This window comes from Chiloscyllium punctatum, chromosome 8 (assembly GCF_047496795.1).
Source record: "Chiloscyllium punctatum isolate Juve2018m chromosome 8, sChiPun1.3, whole genome shotgun sequence".
In the NCBI taxonomy this organism is placed as follows: Eukaryota; Metazoa; Chordata; class Chondrichthyes; order Orectolobiformes; family Hemiscylliidae; genus Chiloscyllium; species Chiloscyllium punctatum.
This window is the reverse complement of record NC_092746.1, coordinates 35,625,193-35,651,303: the sequence shown is the minus strand read 5'-3', so window position 1 is coordinate 35,651,303 and position 26,111 is coordinate 35,625,193. Positions and strand designations below refer to the sequence as shown.

Sequence of the window (26,111 nt, the reverse complement as noted above, 5' to 3'; positions counted from 1 at the left end):
TCAAATTGATAATGAGATCCTTTTCCTTAGAAAATCTTTTTCAGTATTACATCCCAACACTAACCTTGAGTTCCGTCAAATTAGATTGCTGTTCAATTCCTACACTCCGTTCCACGATTGGAATAACCTCGTGTAACTACATCATACTAAAATCCTCTTTCAAAAACCATCTTCTTACTATCTTCAATGTACAAAAGTTATTAGTTGTGCCTCAGTTTCTTCACCTTTACTTCCTATGCAGTATCCACTCATCTTCTTTATGACAACAATAATGACTTGTTATTTGCACAAGCATAAACAGAAAGTCCAATTATTTTTTTTTCTGACAGTATTTCTTGAGATCACAGTTCAATTTCATAAGATGACAGTAGGAAAACATTCTATCGATTTATATATCTACAAAACTAACTTACCATCCAAATGACGGTTGCACCTTGAGGATAGACAACTGAGCACATTACAACATTACCTTACTCAAAACATATCAACACTCAGCTAATCACTCAACGTTGTTCCATCCCCTCTCACAAGAACATGGATGAATAGCCTATTTGGCCCCCGAAACTTCTCACTTCAGTGGCTTGACCACAACTTACTGTTTCATTCTGCCATCAGATCTTGGAAATATACACCATGCTGCAAAATCATGAACTGGGCTAAAACCATGAACTGGGTGTTATCTAATATGTGCAACACTACTTAGTGGACTGATTGCTTCCAAGACTACAATCCTCAATACAGTATGAATGCTGTTACAACATTAGCTAATAAAGACTTTGCTACAAAATCAGTGGGTTGACACTTTTTCATACAGAATTCAGAACTGCATTGTTTGTTTACTACTCTTGCAGCTCCTTCCAGCCATCTGTCGGTACTTATACAGTAAGGAGAAAACTATAGCTGCTAAATACAAAATATTGCTGATGCTGGAAATTCATAATAAAAATTGAAAACTAGTTGATCTGACAGTATCTATGGAGAAAGAAACAGATTTGAAGTTTCAGGTCAGTTACCCTTCATCAGAATAGAAAAAAGGTAGAAATGTAAGTAAAGTAGGAATTGATAAAATATTAACCAGAAACATTAATTGTATTTTGTTCTGCATTCGGACTACGGAGTATTGATTTCCTCCTTGTACTCAATTTGTTTCTGCTACTCTTCCCTCTTTTCTTAAAATGATCTGTTCTTCCAACAAGCTCCTAAACAATGTAGGTGGAATGTTTCAATTTGATATTAAAATTATGATGCATTTTGGATGTATGAAACTCTGTATGGTTTGGGGTAAATGATGTTGACAGATTGTGTACTGCTCCTTTTATCCTTCCAGCAGATCCTACACAAGCAAATGATTGTGCAAGTTACTCAGCAAATGGAGTGGCGAGCAGACCAGAAGCTCTCACCCACTTCCTGTCTTGAAGGCTTGGTACCATATTTAAAAGGTGACCTGGATACCATTCCAATTACTGCAGCCAAGAGCCTGTGATGACCACCTGAAAATTGAATGCAAATCCTAAGGCAGCAAACTCTAGCTTATAGCAAAATACACCCCAAGCACTGCCTGGGTGCTGACGGAGAGCATCAAAAGGTCAGAACACTTCCCAGCTGATTGGGTATGGCGGTCATCTCGTCAGACTCGTCAATCCTGGCAAAAGATTGCAGCATGGTCAGTTTTGTGACTCCAATAAAGAGTGACAGGCAGAAGTGGTGAATAGTAGTCAGTAGTAGATCTCCTATGCTCCACAAGGATCCATCTGTTTTGTTATCTCATTCTCACAAAGCCATCATTCACATGACCAACCACTCTAACATATTGTTATGCATATGTTATTCTAGCAGCTGTTGAGCATTATGCTGAACCTGGGTTTCCAAAGTGGCTACCTTCATCTACAACAAATCTGTTGTTTTCTCTTTTGTAGGCACTAGGGATCATTAGTCAGGAAGAAGCAACAACACCACCTCAGAGGATGCAAATGTGTGAACCCTCAGGAAAACACCAGCAAGGTATTCACCTGCACCCTTCACCATCACCATGATAATCACCTCCAAGTGTTTGTTATCTAGACTAAACTCAGGGACAATACAGCTCAGGTGAACATATCACTGATATACTTGCACAGTTGATTAAGGAAGGAATGCCTCAGGTGTCTGAAGTTAAGACTACCAGAAACCAAGCACCGCTGAGCACCATACAAAAGACACAGCTTTGTAATCAGCACAAGTGACATCTTCCTCTGCAGGATGACCAGGCAGATCTGCCAGAAGCCCTCAATCATCTGGAACGAAAGACAGAGGAACTCTTCCACGTTCTCCTCATTGTGATGGCTTCACCATGGGTTTGCCTCGTTGGATGCCTCCTTGCACAATGCAGTGGTCACCTTGGAAACCCAGATTCAACAGAATGCGCAGTGATCGCTAGAAATATGTTTGGCCCTACACCTTATTTGATGCCCCTTCCACTCAACGAAACAGGGTGGTGCCTAAAGATATCAAAAGGAGGAGTAGTGACAGATGGGCACCCAGGAAGATTCTTCCCAAGACACTCCTATGCCCTTCCACCTCCCTACTACCAGTGACACCACTATGTCTGCAGTTGGTCATGCCAAGGACAGCAAGTCTGTATCTGGGAAGGACAACATCAGCAGTCAAAGGCCCAATAAACAGAATGCCACAGGGACAACCATCCTGGAAGCTGGTGGCTCTAATCTCCACCCTAGCCCATTTTATCATCTTTCTCTTCCATATTGCTTCTGGTGCATTTCAGGATTCTCACCCTCATTTTTATTCTGAGGATTCTTCTCCTGCATCTTGTCTTCATGCTATGTATTCTCCTCTTTGGTGACTCAAGGTGTGGTGGACACAAAACACCACTATGGTGCAGGAGACTTGCAGGGGTATACAACATGTACAGCATGACTGGTCCAGGCATTGAAACTTTACCTCCAGGAGACTCATGGTCTGGGTCATGATCACCCTGGGTTAAGTGTGAACAACAATGTACACTTGGTTTGTCGTCATCTGAGGATTCTCTTTTATAATAATAATAAAAAAGAATGCCACAAGGCAGGTTTGAAGCCAATCTCTCTCATCATCCATCCACCAACCATCCTTCTACAGGTCGTACATGGGAAATTGTCTGATATATGCGATCACTCCGGTTCTTGAGTCATGGCAGCTCCCTGGGTATCTAGCACACGTTTCCACAATCTGACTGTCATGGTTACAATAAGTTGAATATTAAAGGTTGGCATTCTCTTCTGTAATCTATGGCTACTCTGAGTCACGTTCATGCAATTGTTTGTAACCTGAAACTGCAGGAATCCAGTGATCAATGCAAATCCTAGTGCCCTTGCTGCTTGACTGATCGTGTCAAGAAAGGACATTTTGGATAGGTGGGCTCTGGCAAATATTGCATTAGTGACATCTGAATACACATACGTGTAGGGGACTGTGAAATCTTAGAGAGGTTCCCAATTCTTCTGAAATGACCTGTTTGCAAAAGAAAGGCATATGTAACCAAGAGATCCAACTGTTACAAGGTCCTTATTCAACAGTTGGCATAGGTGAGGGTACAGCTTGAGATATTGTCAGTCTTATTCTTCACTGGGTGGGACTTAATTGCAGAGAGCTGCACTGAAGTCTGTCAATAAGTTCCTTGTCAGAACTTTCAACCTCACTGGTGAGTCACATCCTGCTGTTTCTCTCTGCCAAGGCTATGCAGCAGGAAATGGCTATTTCTGTTTGTGTTGAGCATGTAGAAACTGTTCTTTGACTCTTTTGCACACTTCTTATTGAGGCACTACTAGTTTGAATAGTTCGATTTCTCACAGCCATTATTTCTTAGATTAGTTGCAACTAATCAGACAGAAAAAGAATTGAGATGTTATTAAAAGGGATGCCTGAGCCCTGGCAGCATTCAGTTTCATCGTGAAGAATGTATTCTTACAAAAGGGAATGAGTGGCAGTTGGAAGGAACCAAATTTAAAGCTCTAATAAATAGTTTAGTGTGATATATCCATACCTTGCGTAAGATTGCCCAAATGGTCCACGTTCCTTGAAATGAGGGCAGCTGTCAGTTGTAGCAACTCCATCTAAAGTAAAGTAATGTAAAGAGAAGAAAGACGACTGGCACAGCTGCAAGCTGACAGACTCAAATTGGAGAACCCAACTCAAAAAGTTACCCACTTGGTTTTTACTTTTGAGTTTTTGAAGCGTGTGTTTTTTGACTGCAGAAAAGTTAAATGTGAAAAGGAAGCTGATATCGAGCGCTGTGTAGTTAATGAAATGCAAATGAGATACAAAATAGACATCTCAACGCCTGAACCCCAAGATTTGATCTTGCTACTTATGGTGGAAGGAAAGTCAGTGCCAGTTCTAATTCCATACCAATAATCTGATTTCTTGCCCTATTAACTCATCACATGTACCATCGGCTGAGGGAGAGGCAAACTGTACTTTGTTCCTGTTTGTATCTCATTTCAGAGCTTTAAAATCTTCAAATTGCACAACAAACCTTTACTAAGACAACTGAAGCAAGTATTTGAAAGAATGTGTACCTGTTTCCTTATTCACAATGGTAATGCACTGTGACAATAAAGGATATTTTATTCTATTCTTTAGAAGTGCTCTCCATTATTTTCTCAGTAGCATTATGTTCTATTCAGAATGCGCCTCCTAATCATGGTTGACTATCCCTTGATTTGACGATGATGTCTACTTCAGGTCACAAGTTTCTGATACGGGTTTCCACATGACTGAACATGCCGATTAGGGAATCTCATGAGATCCAGAGTAGAGGATTTTCGTTTCTCGCTTTCCCTGCACTCTAATCCCCACCTCCAATGCCCAATAATAGAGGATTACATCTATCCTGGCTCAGAGATTTTGTTTCATAATTAACATATGTAAGAACTCTTCCAATATACACTCCACATCAATCAGGCGTTATGTCCTTAAAGAGACACATGTCTACATTTAGAAGAACGTAACATTGTGTTTTGCATGGTATGGTGCTCCAATCTCATGAACCAATATTTTCTAACTTAGCTTGAACAGCTCCTTGGAGATTTGTTCACATCTTGATAAATATTAATGCAAGAATGTCCTGTTCATCACACTTTCAGAAGCCCATCACAATTTTGATGGCAAACCCTGTCCAAGGCCACTGTGTGTCAGTCTTCAGCAAGTAAGAATAAAGAAACCAAATAATTAATTTTTAATCAGATACACTATTTTTAAGAAATGGAAATATTTGTGCAATCAAAACCAGAGTTCTGATCTCCAGCCTAAACTAACTTCAATTAACCTTGAAATGACTTATCCATTTGCTTCCATATTATCAAGAGGATATGCATCAATAGTTTAGCATAAGAGTGTTAAGTTTGTCATAAAATTAATCACTATAGAGGACTTGTTCAAAGATATTGTGTGCATGTATTTTCTGTCAGCCATGTCAGGTGATAAACAAGGTTTGACCTATGTAGTGAGGAAGTATCAGAGGTTTTGTGGGCTTAAAAGTGGATAAAATTGCCATATCCGGATGAGTTGTATCCCAGGCTGCATGGAAGATGAGGAAAGCTAATTTGAAGAAAGGTGGTACGGATAAATCAGTGAATTACAGACCAGTCAGTCTTGCAACAGTGAGAAGGAAACTATTAGATTACCTTCTCAAACCCTTGACAGCAAGGCCACTTTCGACAGTGTGGCATCAAGGAGTCCAGCAAAACTGGAATCAATGAGAATCAGGGATCAAACTCTCTATTGGAACATAGGAAGATGGTTATGGTTGTTGCAAGTCATTCATTTAAGCTCCAGGACATCTCTGCAGCAGTTCCTGAGGATTATGTCCTAGGCCCAACCATCTTCAGCTGCTTTATTAATGACCTTCCCTCTATCATAAAAGGTCGGAAGTAGGGATATTTGCCGATGATTGCCGTGTTCAGCACCATTCGCAACTCCTCCGATACCAAAGCAGCCCATGTTTAAATACAACAAGATCTGGATAGTATCCAGGCTTGGGTTGACAAGTGGCAAGTAACATTGAAGCATACAAATGCCAGGCAATGACCATCTCCAATAAGAGACAACCTAATCATGGTCCCTTGACACAATGATGTGAGCATAATTGAGCCCCCCACTATCAACATCCTTGGGGTTACCATTGACAAGAAACTCAAACAACAACAAAGTGGCTACAAAAGTAGGTCAAAGGTTAAGAATGCTGCAGCAAGTAACTCATCTCCCGACTCTTAAAAGCTTGTTCACCACCCACAAGGCAGAAGTTAGGAATGTGATGGAATCCTCCCCACTTGCTTGGTGTAACTGGGTGCAGCTCCAACAACACTCAAGAAGCTTGACACCACCTCCAGAAGCATTCACTCCCTTCACCCCTGATGGTCAGTAGCAGCAGTGTATACTAACTGTAGGATGCACTGTAGAAATTCACCAAATATCCTTAGGTAGCACCTTTCAAATCCATGATTACTGATCTCGAAAGACAACAGCAACAGATACATGGGAACACCACCAACTGCAAAGTTCCCCTCCACATCACTTGCTATCCTGACTTAGAAATATATCACAGTTCCTTCACTGTGGATGGGTCAAAGACAACCAATTTCCTTCCTAATGGCATGGTGGGTGAACCTGCAGCATGTGGCTGCAGTGGTTCAAGACGGCAGTTCACCAACACCTTCTCAAGGGCAACAATGGACAGACAATAAAATGCTGGTCAGCTAAGCAATGCCCACATCCCACAAATAAATAAAAAAAAACCCGATAGCGAGAACAGCACAGGAAAAGGCCCTTCAGTCCACCCAGCCTGGGTTCTAAACTAATCACTTTTTGACTACCTTTATGCTTTTCAAAACACCCAATACTTCCTTTAACATATTGACATGCCTTGGATTATCAACATACCCACCTGAGACTTACCAACCCTCATGATTGCATCTCTGTTCATGAAGGAGGCAACGTTTTTATTAAGGAGCTCACTAACCTCCTCCAAATCCACACGTAACTTCACTCTTTTGTCCTTGAGCAGACTGCCTCTTTAGCTATCCTCTTGCAAAAACACCTTGGGATTTTCCTTAATCCCGTTTGCCAGAGACATTTCATGGTCCTTTTTAGCCCTCTTTACTGCTTGTTCAAGTTCTTTTCCATCTTTCTATTCTTTTGGGCTCAGTTTCTCTTCAGTTTCCCAAACCTTACACATCCCTCCTTTTACTATGTATCCCTCTATTCCCTGCCTATTCATACCTGTCAAGATGCCTCATAAACATTGCTATTTTATCTGTGTCCACCATTTCCTCTGGTAGCACTTATCTACACTTCGTGCTAAATAAAAACACCTCTCAATTCTCCTTTAAACTTTGCCTCTTTTACTGTAAACCCATGTCCCCCTAGTTACTGACATTTCTATATTAGGATAAAGACTATCCTTGCCTCTCAATTTTGTAAATTCTACCAGATCACCTCTTATCCTTCAACATTCAAGAGAAAACAAACCAAGTTTGCCAAGCTCTCTTCACTACTAATACTCTCCAAACCAGGCAACATCCTGGTAAACTGTTTCCATACTCTTTTCAAAGTCCCCACATCTTTCTGGTAGTGCAGCCCGAAGTGGCAGAACTATATGCAACATTCCAACTGTGGCCTAAATAAAGTTCTATACAGTTATAACACGACTTACCAATTTTTAATACCCTTTGCCCTGACTGATTAAGACAAGCATGCCTTATCTACTTGTGTTTCCACTTTCAGCAAAAACACCCAACAAATTCCACACCCATCCAAACCCCTGACACTAAGCAATTTCCCAGTTGATATTGACGAAGGTAAAATCATCCACCACAACCACCTGGTACTTCTACATGGTTCCATAGTCAGCCCACATATCTGTTCCTCTATTATCCACTGGCTGGAGAGAAGCCTGTAGTCCAATCCCATTGAAGTGATTACACCCTTCTTATTCCTGAGCTCCTGCCACATGGCTTCACTGGATGAGCCATGCAAGGCATCCCTCCTCAGTAATGCAATTCCACCACCACTTATATGTCCCACTATTTTGCCGGAGACATCGAAATCCTGTTCAGCTGCCAGTCTTATCCCTCCCTAATTAAATCTTTGTAACATCTACAACATCATAACCATACAGATTAATCCAAGCCCTAAGTTGCCCTACTCCTCACATTACAAGTACACTTCAGACAGCCAGTCACACAGTGTTCAGTTACGTCTCCCTGTCTCTTCTTCCTTGTAGACTCTGGCCTTAGTCGCAGACTCCTCCTCAGTCATTTTACTTGAAGGACTTACGCCCAAAACATTGATTCTTCTTCTCCTTGGATACTATCTGACCTGCTGTGCTTTTCCAGCACCACACTCTCAACCTTGCTATCCTACAACACTGATTCATGCACCTCTGTTACAAAGTTTAAAATCTCCTGAGTGGATGAGCAAACCGCCCTTCCAGGAGCTTGGGGCACTTACAGTTTAGGTGTAACCCATTCTTCATGTGGAGGTCTTAATTGCTTTGGAAGACATTTTAATGATGCACATTTCTGAAATCCTCCCTTTTACACTAGTTGTTAAGCTACATATTTAACCATACCATCTTCTGATTCTTAGCCTCACAGGCATGTGGCACAGGAAGTAATCCAGAGATTATAATCCTACAGGTACTGCTTTTCAACTTCCTACCCAACTCCCTTTACAGGACCTCATCTCTTTCTGTCCATGTTGTTTTTCACCAATCTGTACCCCAACTTCTGGCTGCTCACCCACCTTCTTGAGAATATCCTATGCTGGCTCAGGAGGCAACCTTGACCCTGTGACCAGGGAGGCAACACACTATCTTGGAGTCACAGTTGCAACCACAGAAAAGCCCATCTCTGCTCCTTACAATACAGTCCCCATTAATACTGCTCACCTACACTTGGAGCCTCCCAGCTGTAGAACACTGCCAATCATGGTGCCACTGATCTGGCTGTGCAGCTACTTTCCTGAGGGGCCACACCACCCCTCCCCAACAGTATCCAAAACAGCATATCTTTTTGACAGGGGAATGGCCAGACAGGATTCCTGCACTGTCTGCCCATGCTTACTCATCTTCCTGGTCGTCACTCAATACTTGTCTATGTGGTCCTTATTGGTAATGTGCCTTGGCTTGCTAAATGTCATGGATAGCATATGGAGTCTCATGGATGCAGCACAGGGAATCCATCTACATGTCCAGGCGCTCCATGCAGCAAGTCAGAAGCTGCAGCTGAACATATTCCTGCATATATAGTCATCACAGATGTTGGGAGGGTCCCTGTGTTCCCACATATTGCAGGGTGGACACTGCATGAGGCAGAGTTCTCTTGCTATTTCAAACCTAATGACTAAATCAACCTTAGTAAATACAGACAATAATCCAGGAACTGATTACCTACTCAGCATCAAACTCAGACCTTTGTCTCCCACTCTTTATGCCTAGCAAACTACAACTCCAAAAAGTACATTCTCTAACTCTCTCCAGGCACTACTCAGTCTGCAAACCTGCTTCCTGAGCAGCCAAGTCTATGTTGAGTTGTGACATCATCTCTGGATCTCCACCCTTCGACTCAGCTCCATGTTTGCTCAGAGTGGGATTTGGGATTGAGATCAGAGATGCACTGAAAAGGACAGGATGTGACATGTTAAAATGTTCCTGGTTTATGCATACACAACAAAATACATTAACTGTGACTTTATCAGCTTCCAGGTAATGGTTACATAATTGCATTTTTAAAATACATATACATGTATCAATTACTTTGAAGTGGAGGTGCCAGTGTTGGATTTGGGTGGACAAAGTCAGAAGTCACAACACCAGGTTATAATCCAACAGGTTTAATCGAAGCACAAGCTTTTGGAGCACTACTCTTTGTTAGGTGAAGTGACCAGTTTTAAAATAGGGAAGAGGAGAAATTGCTGAGGATTGTGAATCTATGAAATTTTACTCTTCCAGAATGTAATGAATCCAAGGACATGGAGTAGATTTAAGGAGGAGATAGCAGATTTCTAATTGATAATGGTTTGAAGGATTATGGTGAATGGGCAGGAAAGGAGTTGAGTCTGAGATGAAATCAGCAATGATCATATCAACTAGTGGATCAGGTTCAGGGGGCCGAATTGCCCAATCCTGCTCCTTTTAATGTTCTGAAAACATTTCCTGAAATGATACCACCCACCTTAAGAGACCAAGACACATAAATAAAAAGCAAGATATAAAACTAGCGCCTCACCAGAGGCTCACTGATGAGGTTACCTGGCATGGTGACGAAATGTCTGAAAACAAACATTTCAGTTCAGCAACCAAACTTTCAACCAGATTTTCTATGTTTCTATGATACGCTCTCGGCAATACAGAACAGATTTCTTAGCCAGGGTTAGCTGAGGCTGTAGCCACTGAAAAACCACACATCAAAATATCTAATAAGGAAAAAAGAAATTTGAACAGTAATAGGGGAGATATGTCTTTGATAAAAACTACTTGACAGTTAAATTGTTGATAATTGTGGGAAAGGCCCAATAAAAATAAACACAGGCAAGTTAGAATGAGATAATGGGAGAAATTGAAACAAGATGAAGGAGACCTTTCATGATAAGTATTCCAAACAAGATTTCACATTAGAAAGCAAATGATTTACCTCAAGTCCCAAGAATTTGTTTCAGTTCATAAACAAAACTTAAAATAAAAGTAACTTTTCTGGACTGACTACATTAATAGTAAAATAGTGGAAGCTACTTTAAAATCACAGATGTAACATGTGAAACTGGAGAATCCACACCAGATGTTCCAGTATTGTATTTTGTTACTTAATACAGCACCCTCCACTGAAAATGAATACTTAACTGAAGTATCAAATGTCAAAAACATTTGCTTCAATTCCTGAAAAAAAAAGTACTTCGTATTACTTTCCTTAGAGCCATTTATCTGGAATTGACATCTGACACAGTAGAGGTTACAAAAGTCAGACAAATGCAATTCACCCAGGGCAAAGTATATGACAGAAAACATTTCTTCCAGCATTAGATTTTAAAACAAAATAGAGGTTTTCAAGACACTGACATTGGTACACACCAACCTTAAATTAACCTCGGAGACAGTGGAGCAGAATCTTTGTGAATCACTGCGTACCATGTACTGGTGATATTTGCACAAAGCTTTCAGGTGAAACAAGACTGAACAATACATAAATAAATCAGATGCTGTAGCCTGCAGATGGTGTTTCCAGCACCTGTTGCCCTCATCTGTATAGTTGGGAGCAATCCGGTTTCCAGGAATGTTGCTGAAAATGTTTTAGAAACTTGTTGCTTATTGAGTAGACATAAAACATGGTAGGCAAGGTAACAGTATTGGCATAATTAGATCTTCAAGCTAACAGATGAAGTGGTTGTTTTTATGAAGCAGAAGCTCATGGAATTCATCCAGTTTTAAATCACTCCTACATAGAAGACTTTTTAAAAATTCACTCAGGAAGTCACTGGCTGGCCAGCATTTATTGCCCATCCATAGTTACAGCGTCATATAGCACGGAAACAGGTCCTTCAGTCCAACTCAAAAATGCCAGCAGGTTTCATAAACTGAACTCGTACCATTTGCTCGTGTCCATAACCCTCTAAAGCTTTCCTATCCAAGTACCTGTCCAAATGTCTTTTAAATGTTGCAGCTGTACTCACCTGTGCCATTTCCTCTGTAGTTTTTTTCCCATGTATGCACTACCTTGTCTATGAAAAGGTTGCCCCTCAGGTCCCTTTTAAATCTTCCACCTCTCAGCTTAAACCTATACCTTTTAGTTTTGCATTCCTCTATTCTGGGGAAAAGAATTTGGCTATTCATCTTATTCATGCTCATGATTTTTTAAACCTCAATAAGGTCACACCTCAGCTGCCTATGCTCCAGGGGGAAAATGTCCCAGCCCTTGTAACTCAAACTTTTCAGAGGTGGGAACATCCTTGTAATTCTTTCAGTTTAATTCCCATAGCAGGGTGACCAGAACTGTACAATATACTCCAAATGTGGTCTTATCAATCTCTAGTATAGTCTTAACATGATGTTCCAACTCTTGTACTCCGTGCTCTGACTAATGAAGGCAAGTACGGCAAACGTGTTGACACTTTTAAGGAACTATGTACCTGCACCCCTAGGTGTTTGAAGGTAGTGGTGAGCTGCTTTCTGGGATCACTGCAGTCCATGTACCAGAGGTTGACTCAATGTCATAAAGAAGGAAACTTTAAAGTGGTGGTGATGATTCCATGTATCTGCTGCTCTCATCCTTCCAGATGGAAGTGGTCATGGGTTTGGAAGGTGCTGCCGAAAGATCTTTGGTGAATTTCTGTGGGGCATCTTATAGATGATGCACAATGCTACTAAGCATCGACAATGGAGGATGTGAACACTCACAGATGTGGTGCCAAGCAAACAGGCTGTTTTGGCCTGGATAGTGTCAAGCTCATATGTTGTTGGAGCTGTAGCCATCCAGACTAACAGAAAGCATTCCATCACAATCCTGACTTGTGCTTTGTAGAGGTAGATGGGCTACAGGAGGGGAGTTACTTATTTTGGAATTCACAGTCTCTGAGTTGAGACTGTGTTTATGTGACAAGTCAATAGAGTTTCTGGTCAATGGTAACTCCTAGTATGTTGGTAGTGGAAGATTTAATGATGGTAACACCATTGAATATCAAAGGGCAGTGGTTAGATTGTCTCTTATTTGACATGTTCATTGCCTGGCATTTGTGATACAAAATGTTACTTGCTACTGGTCAGCCCAAGCTGGAAGATTGCCCACATTTTTATATGCCTTCTCAATGAGATGAGATGCAAAATCCACACTGTTGTGATAACAAACTTCTCAAGTTTAGTGACTTCATGGACTGAAAGCAGCAATAAGTCTTTCTAGAATAAATTGTTTCTTGAGATGAAAAAGGACAAGGACAAATTGCTACACAGAAACTGAAAACAATTAGCCATGTCTTGAGATGATATAAGGAAAACAGCTTTGACACCTGCTTGATAAACTGGACAACAGGTTACCCTGAAGAATAATTTGAGGAGTTAATTGCAGGAAAAGCTGGGACAATTAATCCCAAATCCAATAAGGAAGAGGGGAATTCGAGAATGGAATCACAATATTTACAGCACAGTGGAGGCTATTTAATCAATCATGTCCATATCCAATCTCCAAAAAGATCACACTTGTTCCAATCTCCCAACATTTTCCAGTTAGCCCCTCTAACTATCCAATTCTCCTTTGAAGGTTTCAATTGAATTTGCTTCCACCATACGCACAGGCTGTGTAATCCAGATTCTAAACACTTTCTGCATGATAAAAAGCTTTTCCTCAAATGTCACCAATGCCTCTTTTACCTTTCTTAAATCTGTATCATCTAGTTCTACACTCTGCCACCAACAGCACATTCTCTCCCTATTCTAGACATGATTTTGAGTACCTCAAAAAAACCCAACTGTTCTCTTTTTGATAACAGGCACAGTTTCTCAAATCTATCCACTGAAATTCCTCAACCTTGGAACCATTCTTCTAGACCTTTCCAGTACATACTCAAAGTCCTTGGATACCTTCTGTGCATTGCTTAGAACTCTCCATTATCCTATCTGCTCTCTAAATCCTCACTTCAGAGACACCAAAAATCTGCCTCTCAGCATTTAATATATTTCATAATAAAAGGATCCACAACCTTTTGCAGTAATAATCACAAGATTCACAATACTTTGAAAGATGTTTTATTTCATCTCATTTTCTTTATCTTGAGACTGTGGCCCTGTGTTCTAGATTTCCAAGCCAGTGCAAACAACCTCATACCTTCTTTCTTATAAACGAAAGCAAAACAATATTGCGAGGCATTGTTCATATGCTTAAGATGTCCCAAGTGCTCAATAGCTAAAGTAGTATTTTGGTATACGCTTAACTTTGTAATGAAGAGAAATGTGACAATTTATAACTGGTTAGGACACAAACAGCAAAAAAAAGCAGATAATCAATTTTTGGGACAATTTGTTAAAGCTCACCCATAGGGTAGATGGAACCTTAGATTACAGTGGTGTGTGAATATCAACATCTCCAAGTGTTACACTCCCTTCCTACAAAGTGAAATGATGGGGCAAATTGCATGCTCAGCTGCATACAGAACGAAGTATATAAGTTGACTGAATTGATATTGCCAAAACAAAAAAAAATCGGATAACATATGAGGGTTATTAATAGGCAGATTGTAAGTTCTAAAACAAATGTCTCCCTATTCTCATTACCGATTCAGAGAGGGGTTGTGCTTTATATTTTTCCTTTTCTCCCCATTAAACACTGCAGGCAAACATCCCCAACCCCTCAGGCAATAGCCTCTGACCTTTTAAGGAAACAGCATTCTGGAAACATTGTACCACAAGTAGGATTCATTTCACACAGAATAATAGAGATGTACAGCATGGAAATAGACCCAGTGGTCCAACTCGTCCATGTTGACCAGATATCCCAAGCCAACCTCGTCCCATCTGCTAGCACCCAACCCATATCCGTGGGGGAAAGCACGGTGCACTACAAGCATGCTTACAAAACAGAGAGTTGGAATTGAAAAGGATAAAAGGGATTATTCAACGAGTAACAACTTGTGTACAAGAACAATCGAAGGATACAATCTCCTTTTCACAATGAGGTGAAACAGGTGTTAGCAGCCTGGAATTCATCTGTGGTAATGGCTGATGAACTAGCGAAGAAATTGTAGGAAACTCCACTTCTTCAAAAAAAATTTATTCAAAAATAACAAAATATCTACTTGCAGAGAGCAAATACAGGTTGCTGGCTGGCTTTGAAAAATAGTATAGGTCAGAAGTTTTCCTTTGTAGCTTCAAGTTTGTTTGTTGATACAGGTTATTGTGCTTTAACATGAGTTTCATTAAATCATAGAATCCCTACAGTATAGAAACAGGCCCTTTGGTCCACCAAGTCCAAACCAACCATCCGAAGAGCAACCCACCCAGATCCATTCCCTTACCCTATTACTCCATATTTACCCCTGAGTAATGCACCTAACCTACACATCCCTGAACATTACGGGCAATTTAGCATGGCCAGTTCACTTAACCTGCACATCTTTGGATTGTGGAAGGAAACCGGAGCACCCAGAGGAAACCCACGCAGACACAGGGGGAATGTGCAAACTCCACACAGAGAGCCACCCGAGGCTGGAATTGAACCCAGGTTCCTGGCGCTGAGAGACAGCAGTCGTAACCACTGAGCCACCGTGCTGCCCATCAACACAAATTCACTGTAACACGATTGGTGGATTGGGTACTCCATTTCTAAAGCACAAACTCTTAAAACCTGTGTTGGCTGTAACAATTAAATCACCAACACTTTAAGCATAATTTCTAAAGTGTGATTTTCTGTAATGCAGGGATGCATAAGAACATAGTTCTTCTATAATGCAATAGCTATCAGTATTATTAATATATGTGGAATGGAGCAATGCTGACTTCTAACCTGATTGCTATTCAAAACTGTGTGGTCAAAGCAATTAACATATCTAGTAGGATGATGATAATGTGCAATCCTGTATGAAATTTCCTTAGCGACAAGTACCTTTACAGTAGTTTGTAACATAATTGGTAGCATCCCAAATCCACAGAAGATACACTGTAAATTGTCTGCATATATTGACTTTTAAAATTAAGATTATTGCTAAGTTCAGTCATATGGTAACAACTTTCCTCATTGTGTTGTTTAACAGCTTTCTGAAACTGTCATTAATAAGTACTGAAATTCGGTTTTACTCTATTCACGACATACACAGAACGGGTATATTAACGAGGCCCAAAACAAGGAAAGTTGAAATGTAACAAGAAATGGAACAAGAAAAGCTCAGCAGAGAGATCAAAGTTAACGCTTTGGGTCCAATGACCTTTCTTCAAAGTTAAAAGTATACACAATAATGCAAAAAGAACTTTTCACGAAGAATTTTTCACTTTACATAAGAAATCAAGAGTGGAATATAGGAACAGGAGTAAGTCAAGCCTGCCCTGCCATTCAATACTAACATGGCACTGAAGTGTTCAAACAGCCTTTTACCTATCTCATCCCCAATCAGAAATCTGCAAATCTCTACCTCAAAACATTCTTAAGATGGAGTTTAAGAATTCCAAAGGTTCACAACATCTGAGTAGGAATGTTGTGAAACCTGTGAAAAAACTTACAGGGTTGGAAGATTTGAGCTAAAGGGAAAGGTTGAACAGGATGAGGCTATTCTCCCTGGAGTGTCAGAGGCTGAGGGGTGAACTTAGAGGTTTATAAAATCATGAGGAGCACAGATTGGGTCAATAAACAAAGTTTTTTTCCCTGGGGCGAGGGAGTCCAAAACTAGAGGGCAAAGGCTTTAAATGAGAGGGGTCGGATTTAAAAGGGTCCAAAGGGGCAACTTTTTCCACACAGGGTGGGGAGTATATGGAATGAGCTGCTAGAGGAAGTGGCAGAGGCTGTTACAATTACAACATTTAAAGGCATCTGGATGGGTAGATGAATAGGAAGGATTTAGAGGATATGGGACAAATGGGACTAGATTTATTTAGGGTATCTGGTTGGCATGGATAAGTCTGTACATCTCTATGACTTGATTAAAAAAAAAATTCTCATCTTGGATCCAAGTGGTAGCCCCCTTATTTTCAAATTTGTTCCTGGTCCTAGGGAAAGCAACTAACTTGCAATCATCTACCTTGTCAATCCCTTTAACCATCTTATGAACTTCAAAGAAATCACCTCTTAATCTTCGAAACCCTGTTGTATACAGACCCAGTTTACTCTTCACTGGACAGACACTCCTGTGGAATTACAATGCTAATAGGCGGAACTGAGGTACGTAAATTGGCAACAGATATTCTCAGGCAAATGCATGACAGAAATGTAGAGGTTGTTTAGGGAGCACCAGCTGACAGTGGGACAAACCTGTCCAAAACTGAGGCAAGGGATGGTAGGGTGAAAGAACCTTGGGTGACATGGGATGTAGAATACTTAGTCAAGAAGAAGGAACTTAAAGTTGAGGATCAGGCAGGGCTTTAGAGAGTTACCATGTAGCTTGGAAGGAATTGAGGAATGGATGTAGGAGAGCGAGAAGGGGGCATGAAAAAGCTTTAGCAAGTAAAATTAAGGGAAATCCGAAAATGTTTTACACTTGTGAGGAAAACAAAGATGGCCAAATGAGGGTAGGGCTGATCAGGGATAGTGGAACGAACTTGCGCTTGGAGTCAGAGGAAGTAGGAGAGGTCCTTAATGAATACTTTGCTTTAGTATTCACTGCTGAGATGGACCCTCACGTTTCTGAGGACAACGTGAAACAGACTGATATGCTTGAAACAGGTTGACGTTAGGAAGGAAGATGCGCTGAAAATTTTATAAAATATAAGGATAGATAAATCCCATGGGCCAGATGGGATAGGTCACTTCAGGAAGAGATTATTACGTCTTTGACGATGATCTTGTGGCCTCACTGTCCACTGGAGTAGTGCCAGATGATTGGAGGGTAGCAAATCTTATTCCCTTGTTCAAGAAAGGGAATAGGGATAACCCTGGGAATTACAGACCAATCACTATTGTATGCGATTGTGTTATTAACTAAATCAAAAAAAAATTAAGTAATCTTACCTGATCTAAGCAGTTGACACGAACATTTTTACTGCCCAGTAACCTTCCAGCTTCCTGAACATTTCCTGCAGTAAGTTTAAAATAAAGAATTTAAGTCCCATTGCCCAGATAAAGCTCATGAATAAAAATATAGTACCGAAAGAGTCAGAGATGTACAGCATGGAAACAGACCCTTCGGTCCAACCAATCCATGCTGACCAGATATTCCAACCCAATCTAGTCCCACCTGCCAGCACCGGGCCCGTATCCCTCCAAACCCTTCCTATTCATATACCCATCCAAATGCCTCTTAAATGTTGCAATTGTACCAGCCTCCACCACTTCCTCTGGCAGCTCATTCCATACCCAAACCACCTTCCGTGTGAAAAGGTTGCCCCTTAGGTCTCTTTTATATCTGTCCCCTCTCACCCTAAATCTATGCTCTCTAGTTCCGGACTCCCCGACCCCAGGGAAAAGACTTTGCTTATCTACCCTATCCGTGCCCCTCAATTTTGTAAACCTCTAAGGTAACTCCTCAGCCTCAGACGCTCCAGGGAAAACAGGCCCAGCCTGTTTAGCCTCTCCCGATAGCTCAAACCCTCCAACCCTGGTCTTGTAACAGTCTTTATCACAGGTACAAACTAACTGGAGTAAAGACAGACAAGTCGCTGTGATCTGATTACTTGCATCCAATGGTTTTAAAGTAAGTGGTTGCAGAAATATTGGAAGCATTGGTCAAAATATTCCAGGTGTCACTCAACTCCATAAGGGTTCTAGCAGATTGGAAAATCACTAATGTTATTCTTCTGTTGAAGAAGGGAGACAGACAGAAAGTAGGAAACTTATAGGCCAGTTAGCTTAAAATTGTGTTGGGAAATGTTAGAATCCCTTATCACAGGTGAAATAAAAAGACATTTAGTAAAGCTTAATGCAATCAGAGTCAACATGGTTTTATGAAAAAGGAAATCATGGCATCTCGAGATCTGTAATAAAACACAGCCTCCGGGGCGCTTGTGGTGCAGTGGTAGTGGTGCTATCGCTGAGCCAGGACAATCAGGAACAGGTTCACTGGCTCCAGTGTTGTGTAATTACATCTTTAATAGGCAGATTAAAAAAAAGAATCGCCAGACATAACCTTCAGGTGAGGGAAGTCTAAAACCTGGAAATTATTGGACATAATGTCATATTGTTCAGATTTTAATCTCATGCACTCCAACTTTATTTACATAGTCTACTGTAAGTTTATAAATGTTCATGAATAAGTTACTGTAACTACATCCTGCTATTGGGAGCACAATAGCATCTCCACTACTACGAGGATGTAATTAATCATTGTGTGATACGTTTACCCAGGAGTTCATAAATGTTAATTTGTCTAAAGTAGACACTCTCCCACGATTCTATATCTTAAGCACTTCAACAAGAACCCACTGTTCTGCAACTGAAATTTGAATCATTATGGACAGAAGAATAGAATTAGTTCAGTTAGTATCTTAAACCTGTTTCATTGTTCAGGACGAGTCTGCAACCTAACCTAGTGTACACCAACAAGTTCTGAACAAGGGTCATTGGACTCAAAACATTAACTCTGCTTTCTCTCCACAGGTACTGCCAGACCTGAGTTTCTCCAGCACTTTTTGTTTCAGATTTCCAGCATCTGCACTTCTGTTTTATTTTCGTAAACACTATATTCTTCAACACATGCGGTTACAAAAAAAAACAATCAATCAATCTCAGATTTAAAGTGAAGAATTTAATCAGTTACAATCGGTATTTATGACTGAGATTTCAGAATTTCCTAGGTATTTCCCAATTTCACTCCCAAGCGCTTTGGCCTAAATTTTAGACCAAACCTCTTTGACCTCGACTTGTCAACCAGTGGAAATAATTGTTTTGTACCTCATTTGTTCCCCTCAATATATTAAACCTTTGATCAAATCATTGGTTATTATAATTTTCCTTACTTTAACACTTGAAGCCCAGGTGTCATTCTCGTAATGTTACCAGGCCTGCTTCTGTGCTGTAACATCTTACGTTATCAAGTAAGCAGTGTTAACTAATTAAATAAAACAAGGACATAGGGATATCAGGGTCAGTCATGTGGCATGACAGGAAAAGTGGTAGTTTGTGGAAAATATAATATTTCTGGACATTCACACAGTCAGTAAGTATATACATTTGACAAAATAAATTCAGAAGTGTTGAGCTGATACCTAGGGCCTTCTCCAGAAGGCCATTCAAGTTGGTGGCGTGGGGGGGAAAAAAAAACACACAAGTGACAGAGGATCAGTATGGTGAAGGATGAAAGCCAAATTTCCGATCCCAGGGTCAGAACATCTCCTCACAAGCTGAGAATTTGGAGTGGTAAGTAGAGAGTCCCGTTGTTCTGATCCAAATTGTGTGCAATCCACATGTTTTGATTAATGAGACTCGAAGTAAGGAAGCTGTTCCATTGGAACAGGATTCACTTGAACCAGGCTGGCATCAGTGTCCTGGGAATTGAATAACAAAAATACTAAAGAGGATTTTTAAATAGGTAGAAAATAAAAATCAAAAAGTAATAATAAAACGACAAGGCTGAGCAAATGGTTTACGCCTGATTTAAGAGGTTTCTGATAAGGCCATTCCAAAGCACTTGGAGCTGTAGGAATTCCAACGTGTATATTAACCAGTGAGAGAACCAAGCAGACCAAGAAAAGCTCATTCAATTGCTTCAAAAAAGGTGAAATTAATCATGGAATGAATCTAATTAAGGTGTACAAGGAAAGTCTTGGATGCAGCTGTATTCAACACTGTAGGTCTATGGATCAGAAGATGTAAGGAATAGGTGGTTAGGTCATTGAAATGTGTTTCTCATGGAAACTGAAAATAATTGGGCCTGGAGGACATTCAAGGGTAACATGGTCTATGTTAACATACACGATATCATTTAAGATGAACTGAACCGTGCAAGTTAATACAGATTGTGCAGCTACAGATGGGTTCAACCAAATCCATACTTGCACGTTTCATATCCTAGTCCACAATAAAATTATAGATCGTGTGAGAGCTTTGTCCATGGGTTGCCCCTCATCTCAATGCAAGAGATACAGACTAAAAGGATATGGTGATTAATCATCTGGTCATCCACCACCAGACCTGGCTGGACCATTGAAGACATCACCAGGTCTTGCTCACATCCAATGATTCCAGTTTCATTCTGGAACACAACCCACAGCTTCTATTCACTTCTACAAACCAGTTCATCAAACCCCTCTCCCCAAAAACAAGAGGACCTCTTGGATTAATTTGGTCACAAAGACTGAGATCAGCAGCCAATGACATGTCTCACCCTTACAATAGGCAACAGGGTCAAACTTGCTTACAGCATTGCCCTCGTCAGGAACTTTTCTCTAGTTTCCCAGTTCTACTCATTCTTTCATAGCTTCCTGTCCATGGGATCTACCTATTATTCACTCAATCCAGTTACCTAATTTCCATTCCTGCTCCAGTCCTGTAAACTTAGAAACCTGTTTTTTTTTATTCACTCATGGGATACAGGTGCCACTGGCTTGTCCAGCATTAGTGACCATTCCAGACTGCCCTTAAAGGTGGTGGTGGTTAGCTATCTTCTAGAACCGCTAAACTAGTGAAAATCTCTTTCCCACTATCCTGGGTCATAACTGTGGAATCTCCTCCATAACAACCAGTATGGGTTATTACCTACATATCACAAGGACTACAGTAATTTGAGAAGATTATTACCTCTTTCCGATTTAGGGATGGACTACTAATACTGCCTTCCCAGAAACATCCACATTGCATGAATGAAAACACTCTGCTATTCAGGTAAGCAATGACAGGAAAATCAGAGAATTACTGACCAATTACCTCACATCAGCACTCGGAAAATATTAAGGATGCAACTTTGGGGCACTTCAAAAATCATTATGTGTCTGCAGAGTCAACATGGGGATTCATGAAAGGAAAATTATGTTTGACAGGATTGTTTTTATGCAAAACCACGAGTAAATGAGGGGGGAGTTTTGTGGCTACAAAATATCTAAGATACTGTACAAAATTAGAGTCCTGAAATCAGGGGCAACATATTAATTAAGCATGAATTGAGGAAAGCTGGACAGAAGACAGGAGGAATAAATGAGCTGGTAAGCTCCAAGTAGGGCTACTGCAAGGAGCAATCTTCTAAGTACAATCTATATCAATGAATCAGATGAAGATCCAAGTGAAACATAAGCAAGTTTGCTGTCAATATAAAGTGGGAAAGAAAGCAGGAGGATGTGAAGAAGCTGTAAGAGGATTTAGACAGGTTCAATGATTACAGTCCATCTGCAACATTCGTGCTTAATGTACAGAAATCTGAGATTACCCACTTTGGTAGAAAACCTTAGAAAAGCAGAATCTTTGAAAGTGGTTTATTGATTGTACAGGACTCCAATACTGCTCAAAAGAGACACGTTGTTGAAATCTTTGGTTCTGCACTCCAGGATAACCAAGCATGCTGAATTTCAAACGAATAATAGCCTACACGACAAGATAAAATATGCCTATTGTCAAATTAACTGAGGTATTGTCACAGAGAAAGCAATGAGCTACTTGTTCCCCAAGCTCCTGGGTAAACTGAGAGATTGGGAAATGTTTGCATTCAAAAGGTACATGGGTGCCTTTCTCAACACAATACAGAATGTTAAATGCAGGTGCAGCAAGTAGTTAGCAAAGAAATAGTCTATTGTCAATCCTTAATATCATGAAGGATAGGAACATGGACTTGCCACTGATGCCACTCCTATGTACCATGAAGAACTGTATAAGTTTACCAAGGCAGACTGTACCTCAAAAGGTGGTGATGGCCGAGTGGTATTATCACTGGATGATTCATTGAGACACCCAGGTAATTTTCTAGAGACCCTGGTTCAAATTCTGCCACAGCAGATGGTTAAATTTGAACTCAAAACTGGAATTATGAGTCTGAAGATGACCATGAAACCATTGGCAATTGTCAGGAAAGACCTATCTAGTTCAATAATGTCCTTTAGTGAAGGAAACTGCCATCCTTATATGGTTTGGTCTACATGTGACTCCAGACCCACAATAATGATCTTTGGGCAATGCATGTGTGGCTAGAGGCCAGCGTCCAGTGGCTTACCACAGAGGTTGGTGTTGGATCCCTTGTTTACATTATAGATCACAAACAAATAATGTAAGTAAGCATGTCGACATTGTGGAGGCGACGCGAGAGAGAAAGAGAGAGAGAGAGTGATAAGTTTGTGAATGACAAGATACAAGATTTGCCAGGTGGTTGACAGTGGTGAGGAACTTCTCAGGTTGCAAGAGAATATAAACAAATTGGTCAAAAGGGCAGACCAGCAGTAGATGGAATTTAATCCTGAAAAGTATGAGGTGATACTCTTTGGAAAAACAAACAAGAGAGTACTCAACAAATGACACGATACTAGAAAGCCTAGAAGAACTTCGGAATCTCAGGGTGCTTGTCCACTAGTCCCCGAAGGTGACAGGGCAGTGACAGTTAAGGTTGCATACAAGACACTTGCCTTCATCATAGTATTGGGCCTAGGAAACTCCCTGAAACAACTTCAGCAAAGATGACTGACCTCCAAAAACGACAACCATCTTCCTCTGTGCAAGATATGACTCCAACCACTGGACAGTTTTCCACCGGATTCCTATTGACTCCAGTTTTGCTGGGGTTTTTTGATGCCACACTGTCAATTGCAGCCTTAGAAATGTGTTCATATATTCAAGGTTTGATGCATTTTCCACTGTCCAAACGACCCTGTCTGCATCCTCAAGTCAAACGTGGGGATATTCACTGATGACTACTGTTTTGAACACCATTCGCTCCTCCTCAGATACTGAAGCTGACCATATCCAAATGAAGCAAGACATGGATAATATCCAGATTTGCACTGACAAGTGTCAAGTAACATTAGGGTTACACTTGAAATGTCGTCGACTTCACCTCTTGATGCTGTCTGCCTTACTGTGTTCTTCTAGCCTCCTGCTTGTCTACCTTGGATTCCAGCATTTGCAATTTTTATCTCCTACAAGATAACTTACCTTTGAATGTCAAGGGGCAATGTTTATTACCATCATAAACCAACTATTAATATTCTTTGAGGTGGGAGGCAAGGGTGGTAAGGGGAGGCGAGTGAGTTTCAATAATTGACCCAAAACTGAATTGGACTAGCCACGTAAATGCAGCAACACTGTTGGCACATTGAGAATAATATCTCAAACCATTCTCTGCACTAAAAGCCTGGGTTCAAGTCTCACCTGTTCTTAAGGTGTGTCATAACATTATTTTTAAAAAGTCACACTACACCAAGTTATAATCCAACAGGTTTATTTGTATGTACAATCTTTCAGAGCGCTGCTCCTTTGTCAGGTATCCAGTGGATTAGGATCATTGGGCAATTTATAGCAGAATTTTTTTTTGCTATAAATTTTGTGTCCTATGATCCTACTCCACTCGCTACTTGATGAAGAAGCAGAGATCCAAAACCTTGCACTTCCAAATAAACCCTTTAGACTACAACCTGGTGACATGTGATTTTTAAACTTTGTCCACCCCAGTCCAAGAACGGCATCTCCACATCATGGCTAACATAGCTGAAGAGGTTGATTTGAAAAAAAAATCTGTGAAGTCTGTTGCTCCAACTGCAGGTCAGAGGCTAGGAATCTTACAGTGAGGAACTCACCTCCCGAATTCCCAAAGCCTATCCAGTACCTACATGGCACAAGTCAGGAGTGTGAGGGAATCACTGGCTAACCGGTCGAAGGCAGAGAGTAGTGGTAGATGGTAAATATTCAGCCTGGAGCCCAGTTACAAGTGGAGTTCCGCAGGGATCGGTTCTGGGTCCTCTGCTGTTTGTAATTTTTATTAATGACTTAGATGAGGGAGTCGAAGGGTGGGTCAGTAAATTTGCAGATGATACGAAGATAGGTGGAGTTGTGGACAGTGAGGAGGGCTGTTGTCGGCTGCAGAGGGACTTAGATATGATGCAGAGCTGGGCTGAGGAGTGGCAGATGGAGTTCAACCCTGCCAAGTGTGAGGTTGTCCATTTTGGAAGAACAAATAAGAATGCGGAATACAGGGTTAATGGTAGGGTTCTTAGTCAGGTGGAGGAACAGAGGGATCTTGGGGTCTATGTACATAGATCTTTGAAGGATAGAGTTTGTAAGGCGGCCTATGGAGTATTATCGTTCATTAGCAGAGGGATTGAATTCAAGAGTCGTGAAGTGATGTTGCAGCTGTACAGGACTTTGGTTAGGCCACAGTTGGAGTACTGTGTGCAGTTCTGGTCGCCTCACTTTAGGAAAGATGTGGAAGCTTTGGAGAGGGTGCAGAGAAGATTTACCAGGATGTTGCCTGGAATGGAGAGTAGGTCGTACGAGGATAGGTTGAGAGTTCTCGGCCTTTTCTCGTTGGAACGGCGAAGGATGAGGGGTGACTTGATAGAGGTTTATAAGATGATCAGAGGAATAGATAGAGTAGACAGTCAGAAACTTTTTCCCCGGGTACAACAGAGTGTTACAAGGGGACATAAATTTAAGGTGAAGGGTGGAAGGTATAGGGGAGATGTCAGGGGTGGGTTCTTTACCCAGAGAGTGGTGGGGGCATGGAATGCGCTGCCCGTGGGAGTGGTAGAGTAAGAATCATTGGCGACCTTTAAGCTGCATTTGGATAGGTACATGGATGGGTGCTTAATCTAGGTTAGAAGTTCGGCACAACATCGTGGGCCGAAGGGCCTGTTCTGTGCTGTATTGTTCTATGTTCTATTTGCCTTGATGAGTGCAGGTCCAAGTATCCACTCAGAAAACTTGACACGATCCAGGACAAAGCAGCCCACTTGATTAGCACCACATCCACTCCCTCCACCACCAATTCTCAGTGACAGGAGAACACACCATCCATGTGATGCACTGCAGGAATTTGCGAAGGCTCCTCAGGCAGCAAATCCATGATCACTGCTAGCTAAAAAGGTCAAGGGCAGCAAATACGCAATAACATCATCTGCAAGTCCCCCTCCAATCCATCCTAACTTAGAAACCTGTCTCGGTTTCTTTGGTGTCACCGGGTCAAAACCTGGAACATCCCCCCCCAAACAGCACCATGGGTATATCTACAACAAATTGACTGTGACAGCTCAAGATGGTAGTTCACCACCACCTTAGCAAGGGATGGACAATAAATGCTGGCCCAGTCAGTGAAGCTCACATCCCACGAATGAGGGGGGGGGGGGGGGGGAAGAAACATTACAGACCACATTCCCATTTATTTATTGCACAGGGCTTGTTTTGTTTCCCCCCTCCTCCTCCTCCTCAAATGCCACAACAGCAAATACACTTCGAGAGCCTGAAAGTGACCAACGACTGACAAGCCCACCCCCGCAATACGCGAAATCTACCGGGTGGGCAATGACAGAGCACGACAACAGCAGAGAC

General features: G+C 41.2%; 1 protein-coding gene across 4 annotated transcripts in view; it reads right to left on the bottom strand.

The window, feature by feature from the left end:
* The window catches only part of ankmy2a (ankyrin repeat and MYND domain containing 2a), a 38,737-nt gene that overhangs the window by 12,053 nt on the left and 573 nt on the right, over nt 1-26,111 (bottom strand). For 3 of the 4 annotated variants that reach the window (XR_011961303.1, XM_072575373.1, XM_072575371.1), the window contains exon 2: nt 17,670-17,734. The exons of the other annotated variant lie outside the window; for it this stretch is intronic. Coding sequence is in view for 2 of the 3 variants with exons in the window: in XM_072575373.1 (XP_072431474.1) it covers nt 17,670-17,734 (65 nt within the window). In the remaining variant the exon portion in view is untranslated. The remainder of the gene's footprint in view (nt 1-17,669; nt 17,735-26,111) is intronic. 4 annotated transcript variants of the gene reach the window in all.